General features: G+C 43.2%; 1 protein-coding gene and 1 pseudogene across 7 annotated transcripts; one reads left to right on the forward strand and one right to left on the reverse strand.

Moving 5' to 3' along the window:
* Positions 1 to 1,723: 1,723 nt before the first annotated feature.
* LOC124660249 (cysteine-tryptophan domain-containing zinc finger protein 5-like) lies at positions 1,724 to 9,385 on the reverse strand. 7 transcript variants are annotated; one of them, XM_047198047.1, is made up of 11 exons: positions 9,219 to 9,385; positions 8,902 to 9,109; positions 7,736 to 7,801; positions 5,801 to 5,952; positions 3,892 to 3,964; positions 3,673 to 3,803; positions 3,248 to 3,571; positions 2,709 to 3,156; positions 2,521 to 2,578; positions 2,322 to 2,411; positions 1,724 to 2,156 (listed from the first exon to the last, which is right to left on the reverse strand). In XM_047198047.1, the coding sequence occupies exons 3-10, from the start codon at positions 7,794 to 7,796 to the stop codon at positions 2,351 to 2,353; spliced, it is 1,308 nt and encodes a 435-aa protein (XP_047054003.1). In that variant the 5' UTR covers positions 7,797 to 7,801; positions 8,902 to 9,109; positions 9,219 to 9,385; the 3' UTR covers positions 1,724 to 2,156; positions 2,322 to 2,350. The 7 variants fall into 7 exon arrangements, with proteins under 7 accessions (XP_047054003.1, XP_047054002.1, XP_047054005.1 ...); XM_047198046.1 differs by having other exon boundaries at positions 8,902 to 9,115; XM_047198049.1 differs by lacking the exon at positions 8,902 to 9,109 and having other exon boundaries at positions 9,168 to 9,385.
* Positions 9,386 to 12,694: 3,309 nt separating this feature from the next.
* LOC124663726 lies at positions 12,695 to 23,821 on the forward strand (annotated as a pseudogene).
* Positions 23,822 to 23,960: the final 139 nt, after the last annotated feature.

The following is a 23,960-nucleotide window of genomic DNA, read 5'->3' on the forward strand; positions in this document are numbered from 1 at the left end:
TATCCGACGGGGCGTGTTACCGCGTTGCTCATCGTAACCGTTGGTTTATTTCAATACCGGAGGCTTGGGAGCGTGTAGCTCTTTCGATGGCCGTCCCATGGTGAGCTATAGTAGTATTCAGCGTGTTTCGTTGGAGGAAACGCCCTCGACGGCCCTTGTACTCTCATTTGGGTAATGCTCTCGGTGTCTCTTCCACTTTCCTTTGGGCAATGCAGTTGCCATCACCGGAAAGTGGCTGCGATTTCTTATTTCGTTACTTGCACATTTGTCTCTCATCGCAATGTTTAAGTGTACCTATGCACGGCGTTTTAATAAGTTTGAAATAATTTCTAGAAAGACGCCGCTTTAACAAGTTGCCCAACTAATAAGTTGCCCACGTACTCTCGGAAAAAAAATTCGCTTACGCGCACGCAGTTTGGTGTCACTATTCACTCCCTCTAGATAGATAACGGTTCCGAGTTCCTTAACAAGACTGTTGATAATCTCCTCACCACCCACGGCACCGCCCTGCGACTATTATGCCCATGCACTTCCCAGCAGAACGGTAAAGCCGAGCGTGTCATTCGTACCGTTAATGATACTATGCACACCATTATGTTCCAGGCTCACATTCCAGCTCCTCTCTGGGCCGACGCTCTGGCTACTGCCACATACCTGCTTAATCGTTGTCCTAGTACAACCATAAAGTCCCAGGTTCCGTACACATGCCTCCACGGTCGTCCTCCCTCATACATTGATCTTCGTGTCTTCGGTTGTCTTTGTTATCCTAAAATCGCGTCCACCGCTCCACATAAGCTTAGTGCTCGTTCCATGGCATGTGTCTTTCTTGGGTATCCCTCTAACCATCAGAGTTACCGCTGCTTTAACCCTGTCACTGGAAGAATACTCGTCTCGCGACATGCTGTCTTCGATGAGAAGGTTTTTCCTGTTCAGCATGCAGCTTCGTCATCCGCGCTTGCGCCTCCTGCGCCGCGCGGACTCGGACGACCTCTTCGGCACGCCGCCCGTGCCGCCAACGCGAGCTCTTGCACCAGCCCCGCGCACCCTAGCGCCAGCCCAAGTGCGCCCGCCCCGGCCTCGAGCGCCCCCGCCTCGACACCGCCTCGCCCAGCCGGGTCCTCTACCACGGCAGAGAATTCGGCGTTTTCTCTGCCGCGGCAGGCTGCCACGGCAGGAATTCCGGCAGTTTGTCTGCCGCAGCAGGCAGCCACAACAGGAACTCCTGTCGCACCTCGCGCTCGGCCCGCCGCCGCATGCCCTGCCCCTGCCAGAGCAATTTTGAACTGGTAGTAGTTACACCGGATCGGTTCAACTGACCAACCAACACATAATTGGAATGTAACGTACAGTGAGACTCACACTCACAGGGCACCAAAATGTTGTGAAGGCCATGAAAGATCTCTTACAATATTATATGCATGGTGTGGATTAATGAGCTTGAGTGGTTACTGGGATGACATGCATATGATAATCACTTTACCTTACAGGTTATAGTTTCGATGGCGAAAAAACCACGGAAGTGTATCTCATACCTCTTCAGGACACTGAAAACTACTATATATTCCCCTTAATTGTGCACCCTAGAGGTGCTAATTAAGTTCTAACAACAAATTGGAGCAGCAGCCACTGCTGTCCAAAATGTAAGGCCAAGACAGCATGATTTATCACAATTACCACAGAAGACAAAATAAGCAATATCACGACTGCGAAGGAGAAACAGACGGAAAGTGTATCAACAAAAATTCTTCCTGGGCAACAGTTCGTGTCATGCATAGGAGTAGTTAAAGAGAATATAAAGCTAAGCCCGTATTCTCAACATAGGGTCTGGATGAAGGATTGTCTTACAAGCCTCCCAATCAGCCAGAGGATGTACTGCACTTACACAAAATAACTTTTACATAGCCCTATCTACGTAGCTACCACAGCAGGTCAATGCCGCAGCATAGAAGACACATCCAGCGGAAGCATATAGGCAAATAATAAGGGCATCACATTAGCTTGATGCTGTCAAGGCGGTGAGCCCATCTCGCTAGCTTGATGATGTATGGAAGTCGCACCAAGTACCAGTGGACGCCGAGGTAGTGAGCATTACTAACATATACTGATGAGCTCTCACCTAGCCCCCGCAGCCGAGCCCGTCATGAAGATAACATGACCTGGTAAACGAGAGAAAAGAACAAAGAACAAAGAACCATTATAGTGTACTGGTACTCGGAAGCAAAAGAGTCCCGTGAAAAAAGGAACGACATAGAAACAGAACTATTTCAAGATAGCAGTATCAAAGATCATAAAAGTGTATACACAAAGTAAGTAGGTTCTACCTTATACACATACAGCATTTGCAGATACATCAGACCAACTTCTGGTTTGGTTTGTTGCCCGTTCCACATGAGCTAGCAGCAGTGTCGGTCCTAAGACATAAGAATGAGTGCACGATAAGGAATTTTTTCAACCTAGGCGACACATCGGGAAGAACCAAATAAGCCAAGAAAGTTCAATAAGAGAAATAGAAGTGTTCACCCTAACTTTGGCCTAGCTTCATATATTCTCTTCCTTATCAAGTATGGCAAACTCATGCCTACATTTTCACAATAGTAACATAAGAAAGCAGACACAACCTTGACTCTTTTTATGATTATCATCATTTGCTGAAACAGCTTTAACATCTAATATTGACTCAATATCTCTGAAAGAACTCGCGTCCCTACCTCGTGCTTTCAGTGGACCATTCTTTGTTTCCTTCAGGTGATTCGGAATATCAGCCACCAATTTTTCTGATTCCTCAACTGAATGTTGTTCTGTCTTCATGCTTCTAGGTAAGAGGACTGAACCTGCATCATCTGACATATCCAGTAACTGATGCATAGTCCCCTTATTCACAATTGTTGAATCATTATGTCTGCATTGTGAATTCTTGATACTTGGGAGGTGATCTTTCTTTTCAACATACTTATTTTTATTTGACACCTTATTTTTGTTATCTCCTGCAGCAGAGGTCGTGGGACACCAGTCTCTGTTCAGTTCTGCTTTGTCATAATCAAATTCAGGTGCTTCATGTTCCTTTGTTACAGATGCTGTCTTTTTTCTCAGCGCCATAATATTATCTGCAAGTGGTGAAAGCAAGAGTCCTCCAGGAATAGGATGGCAGGTCATTATCTGTTCAAACAACACAGTGGATAACTCTTTTAAATCAATCATCTACTAATTTTTCACCAAGATTAAATTTATTAATGGAGCAAAATGTAACCTGTAAAATGGTATGCGGAGATGCATCTGGTAAATTTTTGGGCTCAGGATCTCCAGCGCTCCCACCAAGGCTGTCATCCATAGAGGATGAAGGAGAAATGTCGAGGCCCAGACCACTGTAGACAGCAGCAGTATTTCTTGCCAAACTTCTACTGCTGTTCACCTTGATACGTATTTTAGGTGCCTTTTGCTCAGGACCATTGACTGCTCTGTTCAAAATCTGTTGATGAGGATTACCATTGATCCCATTCGATGTTCTTCGACAATAATCATCTTTTCCCCTGCTATCTAATTCAGTCTTGACAAAATGACTCTTCTGTGCACTCTGGAAGTACATAATAAAATTTCATACGGTGCTAGTATATAGGCAGTACAGCATGGATCCTATTAAGTCAACATATAAAGGTGAAATCTGCAGAAGTATACCTCCACTGGAACATAAGGTGATCTAGAGGCATTGCCATGGTTTGGAGGAACTGCAGGACTTCTAGATTGAGATATAACAGACAGAGAACGCTGGGGGTACAAGAATGAACCATAACCTCCCATTTGTGACCCTATGTAGTGAAAAGATTTTTCAGATACAGCAATCCAAGAACAGTACCTCTACAGAGCAGGCAGGGTGGCAGCTTTGTTTCCTCTTACCCGAGTTCTCAGCACATACTCCACCTTCATAGTCCTTCTGGAAATGACCCAACAATTTTTGAAGTTTTTCATCCTGTAGAGATATATTTCGCTTAAAAGGTAAGCTTCAATAAAGAGAAAAATGCTTGCTTAAGAATTCATACAAAAGATAAGGAGCATATGTGAAAGAAAAAAAACACTATTTAAGAGCACGCACAGCAACTCAATTACTCAAAATGAAGACCTGGTTTCTACAGCTCATTAACAACAGTTAAATATGTCCACCAAGAAAGGTCCATGCCGTAAAAATGCTGAAATTCAAATATTCAGAATATCCATCTCACTTATTCAAACAAACCCATATGAGTTATGTGATCCATATGCCAGAAGTAGCATCAGCACATGCCTCACTTTTAGTAATGAAAGTAGGATCCAGAATGCAGACCGTGAATAGCTCTATACTTGATATATGCATCTATGGGATATGGTATTATTGGTATGTCATTTTAGACCATTGCACCAATAGGTCTGCAAAGACACAGGCATATCAAGCAACAAAAATAAAGTGACAATTATCCACCTGAAAACCATTTTGGATACTGAATCAAATTTCTAATATACAACGAAAATCTCATAGGATACTGCATTCCTAATCCATAAACTATTCAGCTCTTATCTCTGCAAGGTTCTAAAAATTTGGTAATCGGTATCCGTTTGATCACCCGCCTAACAGCGAGTATGTGACCTAACCAGCCCATTTGTGCGACATAAGTAGCGCTTATACGGTACAGGTAGTGGAGCCTGTCCCATGTACAGGGGCTCGTAGATCTGTGTATAGAACACTCTACTTTTGCCAAAAGCAGAACTTTCTGTAAGCAACCTGGTACTCAAACTCCTGATGCACAAAATCAGTGCTCATATTTCTACCAACCCTACCAGCACACATATTCACAGGTGGAATAAATAAGGAATGGTAAAGTGTATGATTACAAACATAGCAATCAAAAAAGCTGTCAGCTAATGTTTGAAGCAGGAGTCATGTGAATGCACAATGTTGTCAGCTAACGCACGATAAAATACAGGTTTACCCATTTATTTGGCATCAATCTGAAGCTTCTAACAGATCATTTTATTCTTCGCGGGCTTATAAAAAACATAATTCAACCAAAAAAAAATAACAGTTATGTTTTAGCAGGTTTACTTTGCTTCTAGGTTAGAAGCTGAAGGGCAAGCTTATCAGAAGCAACTACGAGACAACAGTAAATGGTTTTGCTTGACCGGTAGACCTTCTTTTATGCGTGTTGACAAATGTGGATAGTGACCTACAGAATCTAACATTCAAAAGATAAATACGCTATCTTACACGAATTTGGCACAACAACGTATACGGCTCCAGTGCCACGTGACCACGTCAACTCCCACACCAATTACTCCATTCTACTTATACACAACAAGTGACCGCCTTGCACACTTCTCACCAATAGAAAATGTAACTGAAACCATCATAGTTTCATCATGGGCTGAAACGATGCAGGCGACAAAAACAAGTATTTGCGGCTTAAAATTATAAAAGCTCCTGAACTCGCCTACAAGATGTGCCAGAAGTCAATGCAAACTAACATAGGAGCACACAGTAGAATTTTGAAAAACTAATTTGACAATTACTTACTCCACACATGATTCCCAGGAAATCAGCTGAGGCCAACACATTGGCTGCATTTTCATATGACCGCAGCGGCAGGCGATTGCCCCGAATTTGCAAAACCCCAGCCAATGGTAAATACGTTAAATAGATTTAGAGAAACAGCCATGCTGATCAGTAATCGCGTCATCAGGAGATACATCAAAATATTATTAAAACCAAAAAATCGCGAGAAAACGGAGCTAGCCCCCAATCACCACGCCACCCACGAGCTCAACAACAACTCACCAACGCGAGGCGCGGCTTCCGTGCCCCGGCCCTCTTCACGGGCATCCCGAGGTCCGCCAGGCTCTCGGCCTCCTCCCTCCGCTCCCTCGCCCACCTCTCCCGCAGCCTGGTCGGCTCGAACGCGAGGCCCTCGCCGCTGTATAATTCTGAACCTGTGAAAATACATATCATTTGGTAATATTCTCTAACCAAAAGGAATTATGCATATAGCAGTATGCCAATAATAAAAACAGATCTAGTATATACGCTGATCAAGGGGCTAGCAAAGGGAGCTGCTCTAGAAGGATCATGCAATCAGATAGCATGTCCAACTACATAACCACTGTATTTTTGTGCAAAACTCTCACATTCTGAAGCAAATGTGAGCATAATATCCTGAAGGCTCTCAAATGCCATGCCACTTATGTATCAAACCATGAACATTTGATATTTGTTCAGGTTAGATGGAAGATAAGTAATAGAAAACACTAAATATGCAACAACTAAATTTAATAAATCCGTAGATGGCAGAAATAATCTCATTAACTGAAGTGCTCGCATTAGACTCCATTGCCCACTGTTCTCAAGATTATAAGTAGAATTAAACATTGTGTAAATGCAGCACATTCATGTAGAATTAAACATTGTGTAAATGCAGCACATTCATGGAATTAAGTGATTTGATGGCATATTTAATTTCTGATAAGCATGCGCCTTTGTAATTTCTGTTCACCTAACAATAGTAATGGCCTCAAAGTCTCAAACAATAATCAATTGATAAAAAAGATCATCAAACCACAAATCTCAACAAAATTTTAATAATATTGTGCCATGGGTATTGACTTGCAAGGGAAAAAAACACGAGGAAAACAACTTGTAACTGCTAAAACAATTAGCTCTCACCTCTCGCCTCAGCAGATTTCTGTGCTACATATCCACATACATATAAGTAATATTTTTAGAAATCTGATTCCCAAGAAACAACATGAATCAGATGCCTGAATTGTGGCAACTGGTCTAAGAAAAACACCTTTCACATACACATGAAGTGCGTGGTGGCAGTTCGCAACGGCGTATGGCTGAGAGACGATAGACATTCCAACTGGTGGTGAAATCACGCCAAAGGGCAAACCCCAGATGGCGTGTGGCGATTTAATCGGACATCTAGAAGAAAATTTAGCAGGGAACACCGACGGAGAGGTGAACAGTGGCCAATGTACCGTACATATCGATCGAGGAAGGCATGAAAGCTTAAAGGAAACAAAGGCAGCTAGATAAGATTAAAGGAAGGGACATTATATTTAGGCTAGAACTGTTCCATGAACACATGGAATTGATATATCCATGAGGGATTCTCCGCACAATCTCACGGTTTGTGTTACTAACTCCAGTTGATAAACCAAAGATGGTTTGTTTAAATGTTGAAATATTGCATGGTAAAGCATATCTGCTCCAAATACATTGACAGTCAGTGCCCGAGGCATGAAAAACAGTAGCTCATGTTCTGAAACTTATACTTGGAACTCCGATGTTTACCATCATTGAGTCTAATGACTTAAAAGACTGGTAAAACCAAATGGCAGAGATAATATTTCTTGTATCGATCGCTACTAATGTAAAACAATTCCTTTACCATCTTAGCTACCAAGATATTATATAAAGGTGTGAGATATTCGATAAATCATTCTAATTTATATGCAAGGATCAGCTTGACTATCAGTCTACCATGTTACTTAGGTACTCCTACAAAGAAATAATTATTCGCTACAAATCCACAGATAAGCACATTTTTCTACTTCAGATGCAGTATATAATAGAAGTTATAGGGAACACTTGTAATCAAACTACAGAAGAAAAGAATGATTTTTTTCAGGAGCATACATAGTTATCTTGGTGTAGTCAAATAGTCGTAAGATTTTGCAAAACAAGAAAATGAAACATTAGCTTTGGACCTACCAAGCCAAGTATCAAACCATTTCATGATGCTGCAATCTTGTATACGTAGTCCACATTTCATGCACCCTGTGTAAAAAGATTCCACATTTTTCTTCAGTGAACTCAAAATCGGATGCTATATTCTAAAACAAAGATATGCAATATGCTCATTATAGACATGATTGTCAGTAATGTGGTAAGCTTGATTGCAAACAACTCTTGCTGAATTTATTTTACAATCTGGAAGCACAATAAGATGTACAACTAAACATTGGGAATTTGACATCACTACACCATAGGCTATGATATAAATATAATTTTCTTGATAATAAAAAAGATATTCAATTGAATATGATGCCCATATCAAATGGATTTATCGACATTACAATAGGCTAGGGCGGAAATCTAGCTAAACTATAAGTTGTTATTGTAAAACTTAGAAGCTCTATACATGTCAGGATGGTAAAACTGCTCCAGGGTGTCATCCTTGGGAGTTGGAAAGCATAAAAAACGACTAAAAGAATATGATTTATTTAGCCTTTGGAGTTCCATAAATTTGTCTACACTGCTTTTCTTGCAGATTCTCTCACAACTTTAAATAACATAACTAAAACTGATCATCAAATAAATTAGTAAATCGAAACAAAGAAAAAGGGAAACCGCAAAATGAAGTTTCCATGAATTATTTATCTTCGCGAGTCACAACCAAGTATCCAAGAAAAGAACATAATCGAGAGGAACTTGCAGAATAGCAGAACGTGTCAATAACACCATCTAAGATTTGAATCCCAGTATTCGTGTAGAACATGGATAGAATTATACCAGCAGGGGTTGCTATTCAGCTAAAAGCAAAGTTAGAGGAAGGAAAAGATGAAACCATGGAAACTTAATTAATGTGATCACACAATTTGACAGAACTACATGAATGAATAAGACCTATGTGACTACGTGGAGTGAACTGATAAAAGGCCAGATAGCATTTGTAGAATACATGTCGAACTTGGACTATTAGGCTTATCATATTTTCAACCATATGGAGACGAACCAGAGATCCTGAATATCCATAAATGAGACGATAATCAAAATCTAGTTAGCAATTTTTTTAGAGCACCAACCAGATCTTCAGAAACAAAGAAGTTACAGAGGATTATATTGGAGAAAAGAACCACAGTCTGGCAGCATAGTACCCAAATAATATGAGAAGGGGATGGATCTGGCCAAATCACACCGTGGGAGGTCATTACGGAGGAACACGAGCCGAACCAGAAGATCTCACCATCTTGGACAAAGACACCGACTGCATCCCGGACTGCCACATTAGGGCTCTCAATCCGATTCGGAAGCCCTCAAAACAGTCGCACGTAACACAAACAAGAACGGATCTCCATGGGCTACCTATTCCTTCGAAAATTAGAAACAAAATTAAACCAAATCAAAGAAGATGGGGATTCACCTAGGGCTTTCAGACATATTTATAGGCATGGTAGCGGCCATCGGCGCCCACCTGCTGCGGCAACCATTGTCGACCTCAATCTCGCGCCGCACGGCCGCCAACCACTCTACGGTTTGCCTCCGCCGTCTGATTTGGTTGGACAGAGACGGAGGCATGGCGGAGTGGCCTCATCCGGCCGCTGGTGTTCTAGATGGAGGTGGAACTGAGGCAAGCGCTCCGGGCCTCCGCGCCGCGGCTGAGGCCCGGCGCCTCCAGTCGAAGCCGCCGCGGTTCCGTCACGCGCCGAACCGTCTCCGGCCGCGCCCGACGCCTCCGTTCGCCGCTGCCGAGGATCCGCCCGCGCCAGCCTGTCTCCGGCCTCGCCCGCCTCACCTCCGCCCGCCGCCACCGATGTCGCCACCTGAATGGGCCGCCCAAGCTGCTCGGGCTGGCTGCTCCTTCTCCGGCGCCGCGGATTCGGGAGAGGCGGCGCGCCGCTGGCCTCCGCTGATTGGGGAGGAGGTGAGACGAGAGGAGGGGCGGGGATTGGGTCGCGGCTTTGGATGCCTCGATCTAGGTTTTCACTGTCCCGCGGATGGAGACGGAAGGTGACCCGAACGAGTGTACGTGGCTGTCTCTAACCGTTGGCCCCCGCATGTAGCTGGCCCCGAGCGTCATAGACTCATCCAGAGAAGCAACCGGTGAGAAAAATTCACCACATCGGACGGCTGAGGAAGAAAGTGGGAGGTGGGTTTCACAAACGTGCGACCAGGATTGATTTGCCCCTTTCAGATGGCCTGGTTGAGAGGGTAGTCTTTCAACATTTATAGAAGTAATAATTCTTACGTGCATCGTGCTGCAGTTGGAGTATCAAAAGCTTCGATCGGGTTTTCTTTTGGCAGGATTCTGGACTTTCCAAGGTGCGCAAGGGACGGACGAATCCAGGGACAATAGATGACGCGGAAACTCCGCGGACGGCAGAAAAAACGGTTCGTCATCCGGTGGCATCTGTTCGTAATATGGGATTTCATGGGAGGGCAAAACGGTCCAAAAAAAACGTTGACGAAATTTTTTGGCAGAAACCTTAGCTCCTTTATTATTAGGTATAGATATAGATATGCTTATTATGTTCTCATAGATTATTATAGTGTTGAGCGGTACCTCATTCACTAAGCTTCTTGCAGTTTGCTAGTCCCATGCATATGGTTTCTGTTTATAATCCTACTTTTGCACTTTGTTTGTCCAGATATTGCTTTGAAGTGGCTACGGCAGATTCGCAGCTCTCCGAGAAAAGAAATCTACGATTCATTTTTTGTCAGAGGTCCTCCTACTGAAGTGATTCAGGCTCTTGTTCCGGCTTTATCTCAAAATAAAGGCTCTAAGAGCATCTCCAACAGGCACGCTATATAGGCCGCGCGGCATAAAAACGTCCGATATAGCGCGCGCGGGAGAGAATGTGGCGCTCCAGCAGGCGCGGTAAACGGCGCGGCGCTGTAAAAATTTTAGGGCGCGCGGCGTTTTGCACAATCCGGAGCGGCATATCCGGCGCGTCGGCTACGACGCGCGAGCATCGCTCGTCCAAGCGCGAAAAATACAACGGCCGGAAAATTCCTCCCCCGCGCCCTCATTTCCCCACCTACCGCCGGCGCGAAATCCAGCCGCCGCCGGTCGACTCCGCCGCCGCCCCCGCTTCTGCGCGCCGCCGCGTCGTAGATCCGCGTCGCCCGCACCTCCTCCTGGCAGCGGCGGACGCTCCGCCGGACTGTGTCGCTCGCGCGGCCGCCAGCGATGAGTTTTAGTCGGCGGTCATTCTCCGCGGCCCCCTTGGCGCCGGCGTCGCGTTCTTCTCCGCGCAGGCGTAGACATGTCGTCCTCGTCGTCCTCGAGCTTGCTAGCAACATGGCGCGCCCATGGTGCTCGCCCATTTGCTCGCAAGGTATGAACCTCCGCCGGCCGGCCTCTATTACTCGCCAATTAGCTACAATAGTTCATAGTGAAGTAATTCATACATATGTTTGTGGAGTTCATCATATGATTCATCAGATGACGAGTTCGACCAAGAAGAAGAGGAGAACATATCGATACTATTAGCATACCGCGCCGTTAAGAGGCCAAAATTTGGTGGATCGGTGTTCGGTAGACAAAAGTTGTGGAGAGAAAGGATTGAAGGGCATGAGATGTTGATGCGGTCGTATTTCAATGAGAATCCGATTTTCCCCGTAAGCTATTTTCGGCGGCGTTTCCGGATGAGTCTCAACTTGTTCAGGCACATTGCAACGGAGGTCACCAAATATGATCGTTTCTTTGAGCAAAGGAGGAATGCCGCCGGAGAACTTGGTCATAGCACATATCAAAAGGTGACCGCCGCCTTGCGTATGTTGGCATATGGTATACCGGCGGATCTTATTGATGATCATTTGGCCATGGGAGAGAGCACTTCTATCTTGTGTGTGAAGCGCTTTGTCGTTGCAATTGTCAATGTCTTTGGCTCCACATACTTGAGAGCCCCCAATGCTCAAGACACGGCAAGGCTTTTGGAGATCAATGCCAACCGGGGGTTTCCCGGTATGCTTGGTTCCATTGATTGTATGCATTGGAGTTGGAAGAATTGTCCAGCGGCATGGCATGGACAATTCAAAGGCTACAAGAAGGATGCCACCATAGTACTTGAAGCGGTGGCCGACCAAGAGACTTGGATATGGCATGCTTTCTTTGGAATGCCCGGATCTTGCAATGACATCAATGTTCTTCAACGGTCACCACTAATGACAAGACTTGCAATGCGGGAAGGTCCATTGGTGGAGTTTGAAGCAAATGGCCACAAGTACAACTATGGCTACTTCCTCGCCGACGGAATATATCCAAGGTGGCAAACATTTGTGAAGCCAAATATTCAACCAAAAGGTAAGAAGCAAACCCAATTCCATAATACACAAGCGGCGGCTAGGAAAGATGTAGAGAGAGCATTTGGGATTTTGCAAGCCCAATTTGCCATTGTTAGAGGACCGACTAGATTTTGGGATCAAGAATGCCTTTGGTATATCATGACCGCGTGTGTAATCATGCACAACATGATTATAGAGGATGATCGCGGAAAAGATGTGGATCATACCCACTACGACTTGATGGGGGTTTCCGTGCAAGTGAGGAGGTCCGCGCATAGGATTGCCCGATTCATTGCCTCATACCATGCCATTCGGTGCAACGACACACATGATGAGCTTCAAAAAGATCTCATGGAAGAATGGTGGAATTGGAATGGACAACAATAGTTGAATATTTGTTGTATTTGTTTGAAAACTATGTGTTGTATTGTATCAAAACCATGTTGTATTGTTGTATGTTGGACGAGTTGTATTTGGTGTGAAGTATTGTTGTGAACAATGTATTGTATTTCGATGGTACAATTTATTATGTGAATTTTTATGTATTGTTTGATCTTGTTGGATGCATACTTGTGTGTGTTTCTTGTTTGCGCCGCGCCCGCGCGCTGCAAAATGGCGCGTCCGGCGGAGGTGCTATTTTACCGCGCCAACGCGCGCTGCAAAATGGCGCGTCCGGCGGGGGAGAAATCTCTCCGGCGCGCCGCAAAGGTTTATAGCGCGCAGAATCTGAGGTTTAGCGCGCCGCGATATAGCGCGCCTGCTGGAGATGCTCTAAGGAGGATCATAACATTTTCTGTTTGAACATTGAAAGGTCTATTCTTAAGCAACCCTCTACCTATGATATGTCATCACACCTGAATATTGTGTCAATTAAACTGTTTTGGTCTGGACAATTATCAAGCTTTTTTTATTAGACATCAGATAACCCCAACAATTGTCTCTTAGCACACACAAATCTTGCATGACAGTTCAACACTTGAACTATGTAAGTCTTAACTAGTACTCCCTCTGTTCCTGAAAGTAAGGCCTATAATTTTTTTTCAAAAGTCAAAACAGTGTAAAGTTTGACCAAGTCTTTAGAAAAAGGTCAAAGTTTACGTCCTTTGACTTCTGAAGAAATTTATAGGCCTTACTTTTGAGGAACGGAGGGAGTATCATGCCTTCTTTTTTCTCCTGATGGTTGGTTTGTATTTTTACTGAATCACTGCCATGTGGTGCCAAACAATTCAGCATGCAGAGTTTTGTGCAGATCCTATCTTGCACTTCCGAGTATTGTATTTTATGTAGCTATAGCAGAAGCAACATGTGAACATTTTCTGATAATCTATTATCAGGGAAGGTTGCTGAGGAAGAGGAGATAACACAATATAACCAAACAAAAAAAGTATACAGATGCAGATCACACTTGATACTCAACCTGTTCTCTTATACTTGTCATTTAAGAATGTGCACAACTACAGATAGACATAAAGTATTTGGATTTGTGAGATGAAAATTACTATGTTAGATATTCTTATCAAAAGCATGCTATATTGGTTAATTTTGCTAGCAATAATTAGAAAAAACATTGGCCAAAGATGTGTGGAGACTATTGATGTCCAAAGTTGTCCAGTTAAAAATAAAAAGGAGGTAATCGCTTATATGATATCTTAATATATTTAACTGGTCGTTTCAAGTTGGCTCTTGAAAGCTGCTGAACGATTTAGCGGAGCTAAGGGGCATATGTGGTAAGGACAGATGGAAGTGTGGAATGGAATGGAGACAACATAGTGTCATGAAGAGCAATTGATTGCACAATTCAACAATCTGTAATTATTATTTTAACTCCTGAAGTTAACCAAGATTAGTTTCTGATGTATGAACTCCTTGAAGTTTGTTCCTATGGTATTTCTCCAACTATGATCTTAAGCAAGAAAATATTGTAAAAGTAGAAAAGCAGGCCACTCTATATCTCTTTGACCACTCGTCTACCCCATAAGCCAATACTTGATGCATTCCTGCTAGTTGTTTTTTGCTTTGTTATTGATATTTTATGATTTTCCCTTCATTGTAGGATATTAGTTCTATGCTTGATTGAGAATAAGGGGGTGTGCCAGATTGTTGAAGAGTTTACCTTTTCCATTAAGCAAGATGATGGCATTCGCAACCCAGAAAAATCGACTTTCATCTCAAGAGTTGCACAATTACTTGCATCTATTCCAGATAAAGCAACAACTGGAGCCGCATCTGCTCTTACATCATCGTATCCTTGTTGTATCTACTGTATATCTTCAAGTCTAAATTAAATCACTCAGGGTTCTTCCCTGCTTAATTTTCTCATTCCATCCTTCTAGCATGTTTCAATGTGAGTGGGTCGCAAGTATAGAATGGTCTAAATGTGGGTTTGGTTAGGGGGTGGGGGGTAGGACTTAATTAATTAATTTTCTCCATTATTTGGCACAATATTCACTTGAAATTTGAAGTCCTTAACACAAGCAAGATCATTCTTCAAGAGTGTTGTCAGCTAACTTCTTGTTCGAGCCGAAGAAGCAGCTATCGAGTCATCTGCTGACAAAGATGGCAATGAACAGGGTGTGCTAAGTCCCGTGTTCCTCTTTGTGGGTCAAGTGCTGTCACGTATTAGCCGTCGTGGGTCTACTGGTGAGACCTCATCTGTCAGAATGCAAATTCATATGTGCTGTTGACTTGCTTATTCTTGAAATTTACATTTACGAATTCTCAAATCATTTCGACAAACAGTGTGCCCAATTCTGGTTGTTACAGTAATGATTCTGCCATGTCGGTTGGTAGGATACAATAATTGTAGTACATTCAACTCCTTATGCTTCAGGTTGGCATCTTGATTCTGCATTTATGTGATCTACTACTATGGCTTGGATGAGGCAGCAGCTTCTTTTCCACTCTTTGTAATGCTTTTGACATGGATATGATTACTACCACTACAATCGGTTGGTTGATTTGATTTAAAAGTAAATTTCGGTTTACACTTGATTCCTGTTTTTAGCTGTTGTCTGCAATCCCGATTTCTTCGAAGTTGACCAGACTTGGGCCAATGGATTGGATCTCCTGATAGTTAGCATATCAAGTACTTGGTCCACAACAATTTATATTTCATAAGATTTGTACCCTTTTTTTTACTATCGTTATGGCACATAAAAGGCATCAGGATCTTCATGTCTGATAAGACACATTGATCTTTTCAGGCGTTTTAGTTGCTGAATTGATTCCTTTGATCCGTAATCACTTACAGAGATGTGTAGCATCAGATCGTAAGACGATAATTCCTGACATGGTCAAGAATGTTTCTCAGTCTCGATTTTGGTTCAATGTGGTTGAAGCATTGAGAGATCAACATTCTATTGAAAGATTGACTGAAGAGATGTTGCTCCAACTCGCATCACAGCATATAAGTGATGAAGAAGCTTACTGGATTTTGTGGATGCTGTTTAATCAGAGTATCATGCATATGACTGTTATGAGGTGAGATAGTACCTATGACCACTTTAATTGTACTAAATACTTTAAGTGCTTGTTCTAGCTTAGCTATTTCCTTAGTCAACTGTCTATTTGGCATGCTATGTTACTATATGGAAGGAAGTATACTTGAAAAGGCTTCCTTGGCCAGGATTTAGTTCACAAATTTCCAATTTGACAACTATGCAAACCAGTATTTGTCACTGCAGGGTTCCCTTTTTCTCTCTGTGAAGATTGTTGTGTGGATGCTGACTAGTACTCCCTCTGTCCCATAATATAGGATGTTAGTATATTGGTTGTAAATTGTAATAACATCTTATATTATGGGACGGGGGGGTACACATGTTAATCTGCCCGGTATGTGTTCATTAAACTTGTTGAATGCGTTTTATGCGGTTTAGTTGTTAATGGGTACAGATTATTTTGTGATGATGTATTTTGCATGCATCATTGCCATATGGTTCAGCGTTGCATGTTCAGGTAACATCCAATAAGCTTGTCCCTGATATGTTTGGTGCCTGCCACGATGTTCCTTCATGGAATGGTGGACATGTAAGGTATAGATGTTGAAGACATATATCTAGGAAAAGCATGGATGTATAAGCATAAATTATAGATGTCTAAGCATAAAGTAATATTTGCTCATATCAAGGACCTAACATTTGCTGCGGTTGGAAAGCTATATTTTCTTGATATGTTGTCATGTCTAAGGCTCTAAGCTCTTCTTTTTTCTAATTTTCTTTAGTCCGCATGTTAGGTGATAAGGCAATTAATATTGTTCAGGCCCTTTAAAAGAAAAATTACTGTTGCTGTTTTACTATGATGGACAAACACATGGTCCATGTATGTTCAACTATTATTAGATCGTCCAAACCTGCATGACTTTGAAAGCAATTTATTAAATTGCTTATTTCTTATAAATTATACCCTTTTCTTTTGCTTAACATAAATTTTGCTGTGCTTCAGGTCAATGTTTATTGACAAATATTTGCTCTGGAAAACATTTCCTTTATGCTGCCTGAGATGGTGTAACATCCTAAAAACTGTGTATTTTCAAATTCATGCATTGCATTATATCAGCATGTTAAAGTTTCAGTTTTAGAAAATGTTTTACTTGTATCTTACATAAAAGTTTTATACTGCTAGTATTGCTCCTTGTTGATTAATCTATATGCATACTATTTTTACCCTAGTGCTTTACTGGATTGGGGCTGTGCCCAGTATATCCAGTACTGTACTGAGAGTTTTTACAAATTTTCGTTTTTTTGATTTGCGTCAGTTTTATAACTGTAGCTAATTCAGTAATTTGATAAAAGAAAGCAGAGAAAGGAAAAAAAAAAGAGAGAACCGATCGGCCTGCCAGGCCAAACGGCCAGCCAACCACACGCGGGCTCGCGAGCGAGACCACACGCGGGGAAAGTCTGGCAAGCTACGTGCCCTTTGCCTTTTCATTTTTTTTTTCTTTCCTGATCATCTCCAACCTCCACACTATAGCTTCGTATCTGAAACAAACTCTATTCCAAAACGAAGCCGAAAGAATCTCCCGGTTTCGTTCGATTTCGTGTTCCCTTTGCCACGAAAATCCCTCTATAAATACCCCATAATTTCCTCCGTTTTTGCTCCCTTAAATCCCCAATTTTTACGCCGCCAGGCTGCGCAAATTTCTCGCCGGAGTTCGCGGCGCCGTCGCCATCGCTGAGCTTCGAAGGTTGATGTCGCCGTCGTCTCAGGCCTCCTGAGACCCTCTCGCCTGCTCCAGTATTTTTCCCCTTGATCTACCACCTCGCTCTCATTCTTTTTACCCCATCTACAGACCACTAAGGAGCCGGGAAATTGTCGCCGGAGTTGTGCCGAAGACAAGAACGATCAGCTGATTGTTGCCGCCCGTCGAAGAAGAACTAGACGCTGCCAAGACCACACCAGTACTGCCGCTGTCTGCCACATCGGTCGGACCACCGTCGTAAACCGTCCGGAGACGCCAAGAACCATCGGAGCCGAGCCGTCCTGCCGTCACCTTGCCGCGCCCTGCCACCGTGAGCATCTCCTTTGGTTTTACAACTCGAATAATCAATGTAGTATGCAGTAGCGTTTAAGTCGTTAGATTTAAATCTGAAGATCCAAGTTAACTGAATCGGTTCAGCATGTGCTACGACCGAATCGATCGATCACTGCTTATGTGCTAGCTTGTTCGTCCATAAAGATTTTGAAAATTCATAACAAATAATCTATAGCTCCGTTTTAGATGCTTCCTTTTGCATTGAGTTCGTAATTGAATTCTCTGTAACTTTCGTGTAGAAAGTTTCTCCATCCGAGAAACTTTTCCTGACAGCTTTTCGGATAAAATTATTGATAAACCGCGAAATGTTTAATCTTGTGAAATTCATTATTAAAGTTTCGTAACTCGGAATTGGACAAATAATATATCGTTGGATTCAGAAAAATGAGAGGAACGTTTTGGTACTGTTAGTTTTGTGCTTTTACGAAACTTGCGAATTTTTCAATTTAAAATCGTTTATATAGTATTTTTAGTATATTTTAAATTCTGTAAACTATTTTAATATGAACCCAACGCAAAATTGCAGATACTTAAATTGTCTATCCACCAGTATACCTGCAAATGATATTAGAAACTATTTTATACATATATATTTTGTCCATGATTAAATGACTATTTAAAACCTTTATTGCATAAAATAATTGTTTATAAAAAGGTTTGATATCAAATTTCTTTGTAGAGCATGCATGCATAATTTCATTATGTGTTTTACCTGTTTGCGTTGTTTGGTGTTTGATTGTGAATTATTTTTCTTGCGTTAGATTGCCCGGAGTGCAACGAGTGCGATTGCGACGACTGTCTGAACACCGATCAAGGCAAGTGTCACAAACTCAATATCCTACTGTTTTCTATGCATTGGTAGTTGTTTTATGTGCATAATGTTTTCAAATTGCTGGCCCTGGGATATTATCAAAAGTGGAGAGGTTGCGAGAGATAAATGTTTTATTCTCTTAATGAAAACAACCAGGTCAAATTAATACACCCCTGGGTGGTAAGTGGTAATGCTTGGTTTATGTTGAGTCGTTGCACCGGGGTCATTTCTATGGCAGCACCGTGTGCATCACACTTGAGGTTGGCCACCCAGGAACAAAGAGATTAGCCCGGTTTTCTTGTTTTAGTAGCTTCCAGTACAACCACATGCTATATGGGCTCTTGCTAGATTGAGTAGGTTGCGAGAACTCGACCCAATGTACAGAGGGTGGTAGATATTGGTAGGACGGAGCGCGTCCATTGTGGTTGAGGTATTGCTTCTGAAAGGTCTTGTCCTAGTCGGCATCTGTCCATTTGAGCAAAATGCGCATCATGGAAGAAGAACAGACTAGGTCATGTGTGGAATGTGTACAGCCTCTCGAGAGTGTCAAAACTAAGTACTTAGCCGTGTCCCCGGTTACGGACATCTATGAGCAATTAGAGCTTGAAACTGTTGGATGATCTCGTCGATCGAATTTCTGAAATTAATGCACCAGGTGGTTTATGGGTAGTAATTAGTCTTATTGAAATACTACGTTTTAAGAAATGTTTTGAGAGTAGGGAAAATAAAACTGGCTTTACGCAAATATGAACTCCACCTGCCAAATATCATGTAGTTATAGGCGCCAGAAAAGCCACCATATGACATCTTGCCATTTCCATTCCAAGTGTAATGACCCTTCGGGGCTGCAACGTTTTATGTTGCAGGTTATTCTGAAGACGAGTAAGGAATACCGTAGGTTGCGAGCTTACACCCAACATGTTCGCCTGTGGCGTGATGGAGCTCTTCGTTTATTTATTTGCTGCTTGAACTATGTTATTTTCAGCTAGCCTTGAGCTATGTGCTTTGTAATAATTATACCATGGATCATACGTTGTAATAATTGACGCATTTGCTATTCTGGTTATTCATCGAACTGTGTGTGCTAGCGATTGATCTAAGGGACTAGCACAGAAAAGCACAGAGATTCAATCTGTATTCAGGTTGTGTCGCTTCAGATGGATTCTTCACTATGCTGTCTTTGAGTTTCCACCAAATTCAGTCATGGAAACTCAGATTCAAAAGACATCAAACTTCATAGTTACATTGCAAACCTTAGTTAGTATTTGGTCCAAGAAAGAGTTTGTTCAGTCATATTCAGTGGAGCAACAAGCTTGTATCCTTTGAGGCACTTAAAACTATATTGTTCATTTATTTTATTTTTTTCGAAAATGTATATTGTTCATTTATGAGAAAATTACAAAAAACCACCACATATCAGGCAGTCGTTTCAAAAAGCAACCACTATTTGAATTTGTTTCAAAAAACCACCAGTCTACGGTTAACACGTTGCAAGGTGCACTGATTCATGTCTAACAGTGATTTAATGGCCAAACTGACATGTGGGTCCCGCTGCTAGGCTGACGTGGCATGTGCACTTTGCAAAAAAGCCCTTCATACATTATAAATTTTGGGGGACCCACACGTCAGATCCTCTCCTCTCTTTTACAGTTTATTTCTTTTTCATTTTTTGAGGAACCCACACGGCATATCTTCTCCTCTCTTTTACACCCCCCATCTCCACCTCAGGCGCCCGTGCCGCTCCCCATCGCCGCCGGCGCCGCCACTCCCCGTCGCCAAAGCTCGCTCGCCGGCGCCTCCCCTACACCCTGCCGGGGTGCCCCGCTCCCGCCGGAGCCCGCCCGCCCCACCCCCTTCCGGAGCGCTCGCGCTCGCCGGCGCCTCCGCAACACCCTGCCAGGGTGCCCCGCTCCCGTCGGAGCCCGCCCGCGCCACCCCCTGCCGGAGAGCTCGCGCTCGCCGGAGACTGCCCGCGCCTGCCGGAGGCAGCCAAAGGCTCCCCCAATTCATGCCCGCCCGCTACCAGCGGCAAGCCAGCCACAGCTCGTCGCGCCGCCGCCAAGGCTCCGGCGAGAAATTAACGTCGGAGTAAGGCTCTATGTCCTAAGATGATAGCCTGAGGACCATCAACGAGGCCAAGCGCACCTCCCAGGCTTCTCCATAGACTCCGGCGAGTCCTAGAGCGCTACCCCGACGCAGGCCAAGCCGGGGCGCCACCGTCCTTGTCAATCCCGGCAGCCCCCTTGCTCGGATGCCGGCAACAGCGCTCCCCACCACCAGTGAGGTATGGTATCCGCGAGAGGATTGGCCGCCTGGGTGTGATCTCCTGGATGAGGTGGGCGGCCAGCGCCCTGGAGCGGGCGAGGGCGAGCTCGGCCGTAGCACGGCTGGGCGATCTCCGGCCGTGGGCGGGCGCAGGTGAGCGTGGTCGACCGCGGGGTACTCCCTCCGGCCATGGCGGCGAGCTCCGGACAGTGCACGAGCAGGGCCAGCGGACGAGAGCGGGATGGGGCGGTGCTGGCGAGCTCTCCCCGTTGAGAGAGAAGAAGGAGATGTGGGAGAGAGAAGAGATAGGGACAAAGATGGAACTGACAGTGGACCCAGTGGTAACTTGCAAAAAAACCCATAATTTAATTTGTGTTCACCAATCTAACTCTGTTGATCGTCACAGCTTGCCACGTCAGCCTGACATCGGGTCTCACCTGTCAGTTTTGCACTTAGACTAACGTTTTAAGGAAATTAGTGCTTTTTGTTACGTGTTACCTGTGAACTGGTGGTTTTTTGAAAAAAAATTGAATAGTGGTTGCTTTTTGAAACGACTACCTGATATGTGGTGATTTTTTGTAATTTTCTCTTCATTTATCAATGCAAGTTATCATCTGGCATTCTTCTCCTTAAGTAATATGCAGATATCACTGCAGCATAGGGTTATGTTTGGAGAACATGTCAAAAAGAGAATTAGAGATGACTAAAGATGTATTGAATTGTATTCTTCAAGGAGTAACCTGTAAGTACTTCTCTTGCCTTGCATCAGCTTACCAGAATGCGGTTAGCAGTTTAGCACAATCATAATATCTATTCAATGAATGTTGTTTTGATTATAGGTAGGTTAGAGAGCCCAATTGATTTAGTCCGGAAGATGGCCAGTGCTGTTGCATTGACATTTTCTAAAATTGTTGATCCGAAAAATCCTCTTTACCTTGATGACGACTGTTCTGAGAATGTTGACTGGGAGTTCGGGGTTCTTTCCCCAAAGAGGATCAAAGCTCCTTCACATGATGTAGAACTTGGAAGCAAATCAAAACCATGTTCACGTGATGAGAACAGGAGAAATGCTGGTGAGAAAAAGGCAAAGGCTATCAGGCATGATATTTCAGACAACAGAGTAAAAATCGTAGAGATCAAACCATTAGATTCTGATGAAATGTCTGGTGCTGCTACAAATTTTGAGGAGCACTGTGATGAGGAAAGCATGGACATTGATGCTTCCAGTGATTCCTCGCTGGAGCCATATGATCTATCAGATGATGACACAGATTTGCAGAAGAATTTCACACATCTAAGTGATCTTGCTGCTGCACTACGAAAACCTGACGATCTGGATGGTGTAAGTTTCCACTTACTGCTACGAATACTTCATACAAAACTACTGCACAATCCTGACCTTTCTTTTTTTTTGTCTTCACAAGGTTGAAAGAGCTCTTAGTTCTGCTGAAAAACTTGTGAGAGCATCACCTGATGAATTGCGCCACAACGCAGGTGACCTTGTTCAAGCATTGGTGCATGTACGTTGTTCTGATGCTGCAGTGGAAAGCGAGGAAGATTCTGCTGAAGAAAAGCGACAGAAGGCATTAGTCGCCTTGCTGGTAACCAACCCATTTGAATCATTAGATGTTCTGACCAAATTGCTATATTCATCGAGTGTGGATATAAGTCAGCGTATTTTAGTTATCGATGTTATGACTGAGGCAGCGCAGGAGCTTGCTGAAACTAAAATTATAAATAAACAACAGCGGCATGGGAACTTAATTTCTGATACTTCCCCGTCCTGGTTGGTTCCTAGTGACAGAGGACCTCTTGGCGCAATCCCTTGGAGAGAGGTCTCAGAACCAGGATCACTTTTGAGTTGGTCACACCGTTATGAAGAGAAGTTCCATCTAGATCAGGTCAGGTTAAATCAGGAAAATCTCGCAAATGGGGTCTCAGGAAAGCAAAAGATTTGCAGGTGGATGGGTCAAAAAACAAATTTCCTTTGTATGCTGCTGCGTTTATGCTCCCTGTTATGCAAGGATATGACAAAAGAAGACATGGGGTGGACCTGCTCAATCGGGACTTTGTTGTCCTCGGTAAATTGATATACATGCTTGGTGTCTGTATGAAGTGCATGGCCATCAGGCCATGTATCTGGAAGCATCAGCTCTTGCCCCAGCTCTTCTGGATATGATAGGATCTAGGTATTCCATGTCAGGATAAATATTTCCGCTGTTAGGGACCTTATGTGGTAACGAATTGTCGTATTTTGACATGATTTTTTTTTCTTCAGGGAGATTTCGCAGCATGCTGAAGCATATGTGAGAAGGTCTGTGTTGTTTGCAGCTTCTTGTATATTGATTGCTTTGCACCCGTCGTATGTGGCATCCATTCTTATAGAAGGCAACCGGGACATTTCTACTGGTCTAGAATGGATACGCACATGGGCCTTGCAAATTGCTGAAGCTGATCCTGATACAGAGTGCACATCCGTGAGTACTCCTACCATCTTGCAGAATGAATCAGTTCTTGGTCTCTTCTACGCCATCTGTATTAGCCATGATAGGATAATAAGCATATAGCAAGTGTTATATGTAAATTGACCATTATTGTACAATATTTGATTTTTGACTGCACAAATATCTCTGATAATGTAAACTAAGCTAACTACTAGTTCGTCTGCTATTAACCTTGTATTGTCTCAGTCTTTTTACTTGCTAAGTAGGAGTAGCTAACCATCTTTATATTCGCCGGGTACTGTTCTCTCAGTAATGTGTGAAGATAAACCAATTACTGATATGTTTGATATGCAGTTACTCTTTCCACTTGTTACTAACTATTGACTCCCCATGTTTGTCTCCTAGATGGCCATGAACTGCCTGCGACTGCACTCCGAGATGGTCCTTCAGACATCACGCTCTTTGGAATCTGCGGAACATTCGAAGGCTGGCACCAGGGCCCTATCTTCTAAGCTTGATAACATTATAATACCATTTGCAAACATGATGTAGTGGTAAAATTGTAAAGGGAATTTTGCTCATTTGTATTAGTACACGTACTACAACTTTTTTTTTGTTAAGGGTGTATACTAGAGCAGCGAATTCCGCCTAGAGGGTTTATGCCATTTCTCTAGCTAGCTAGCTATTAACTTTTATAGGGAAATAGGGTTTATGCCTCAAACTAGCGCAGTAGCGCCTCGTCTTGGACTTCCATACTCTTTAACTTTATATGGTCAGTTCAGTTGGTCTAGAATGTTGTCCACGATTTTGAGCGTAGATTTGAAAACTGTTGAGCCTAACCTGTTCCACATTGGTATGAAATCTTTTCAATATATTAAA

The sequence above is a fragment of the Lolium rigidum genome, chromosome 6, assembly GCF_022539505.1.
Source record: "Lolium rigidum isolate FL_2022 chromosome 6, APGP_CSIRO_Lrig_0.1, whole genome shotgun sequence".
NCBI lineage: Eukaryota > Viridiplantae > Streptophyta > Magnoliopsida > Poales > Poaceae > Lolium > Lolium rigidum.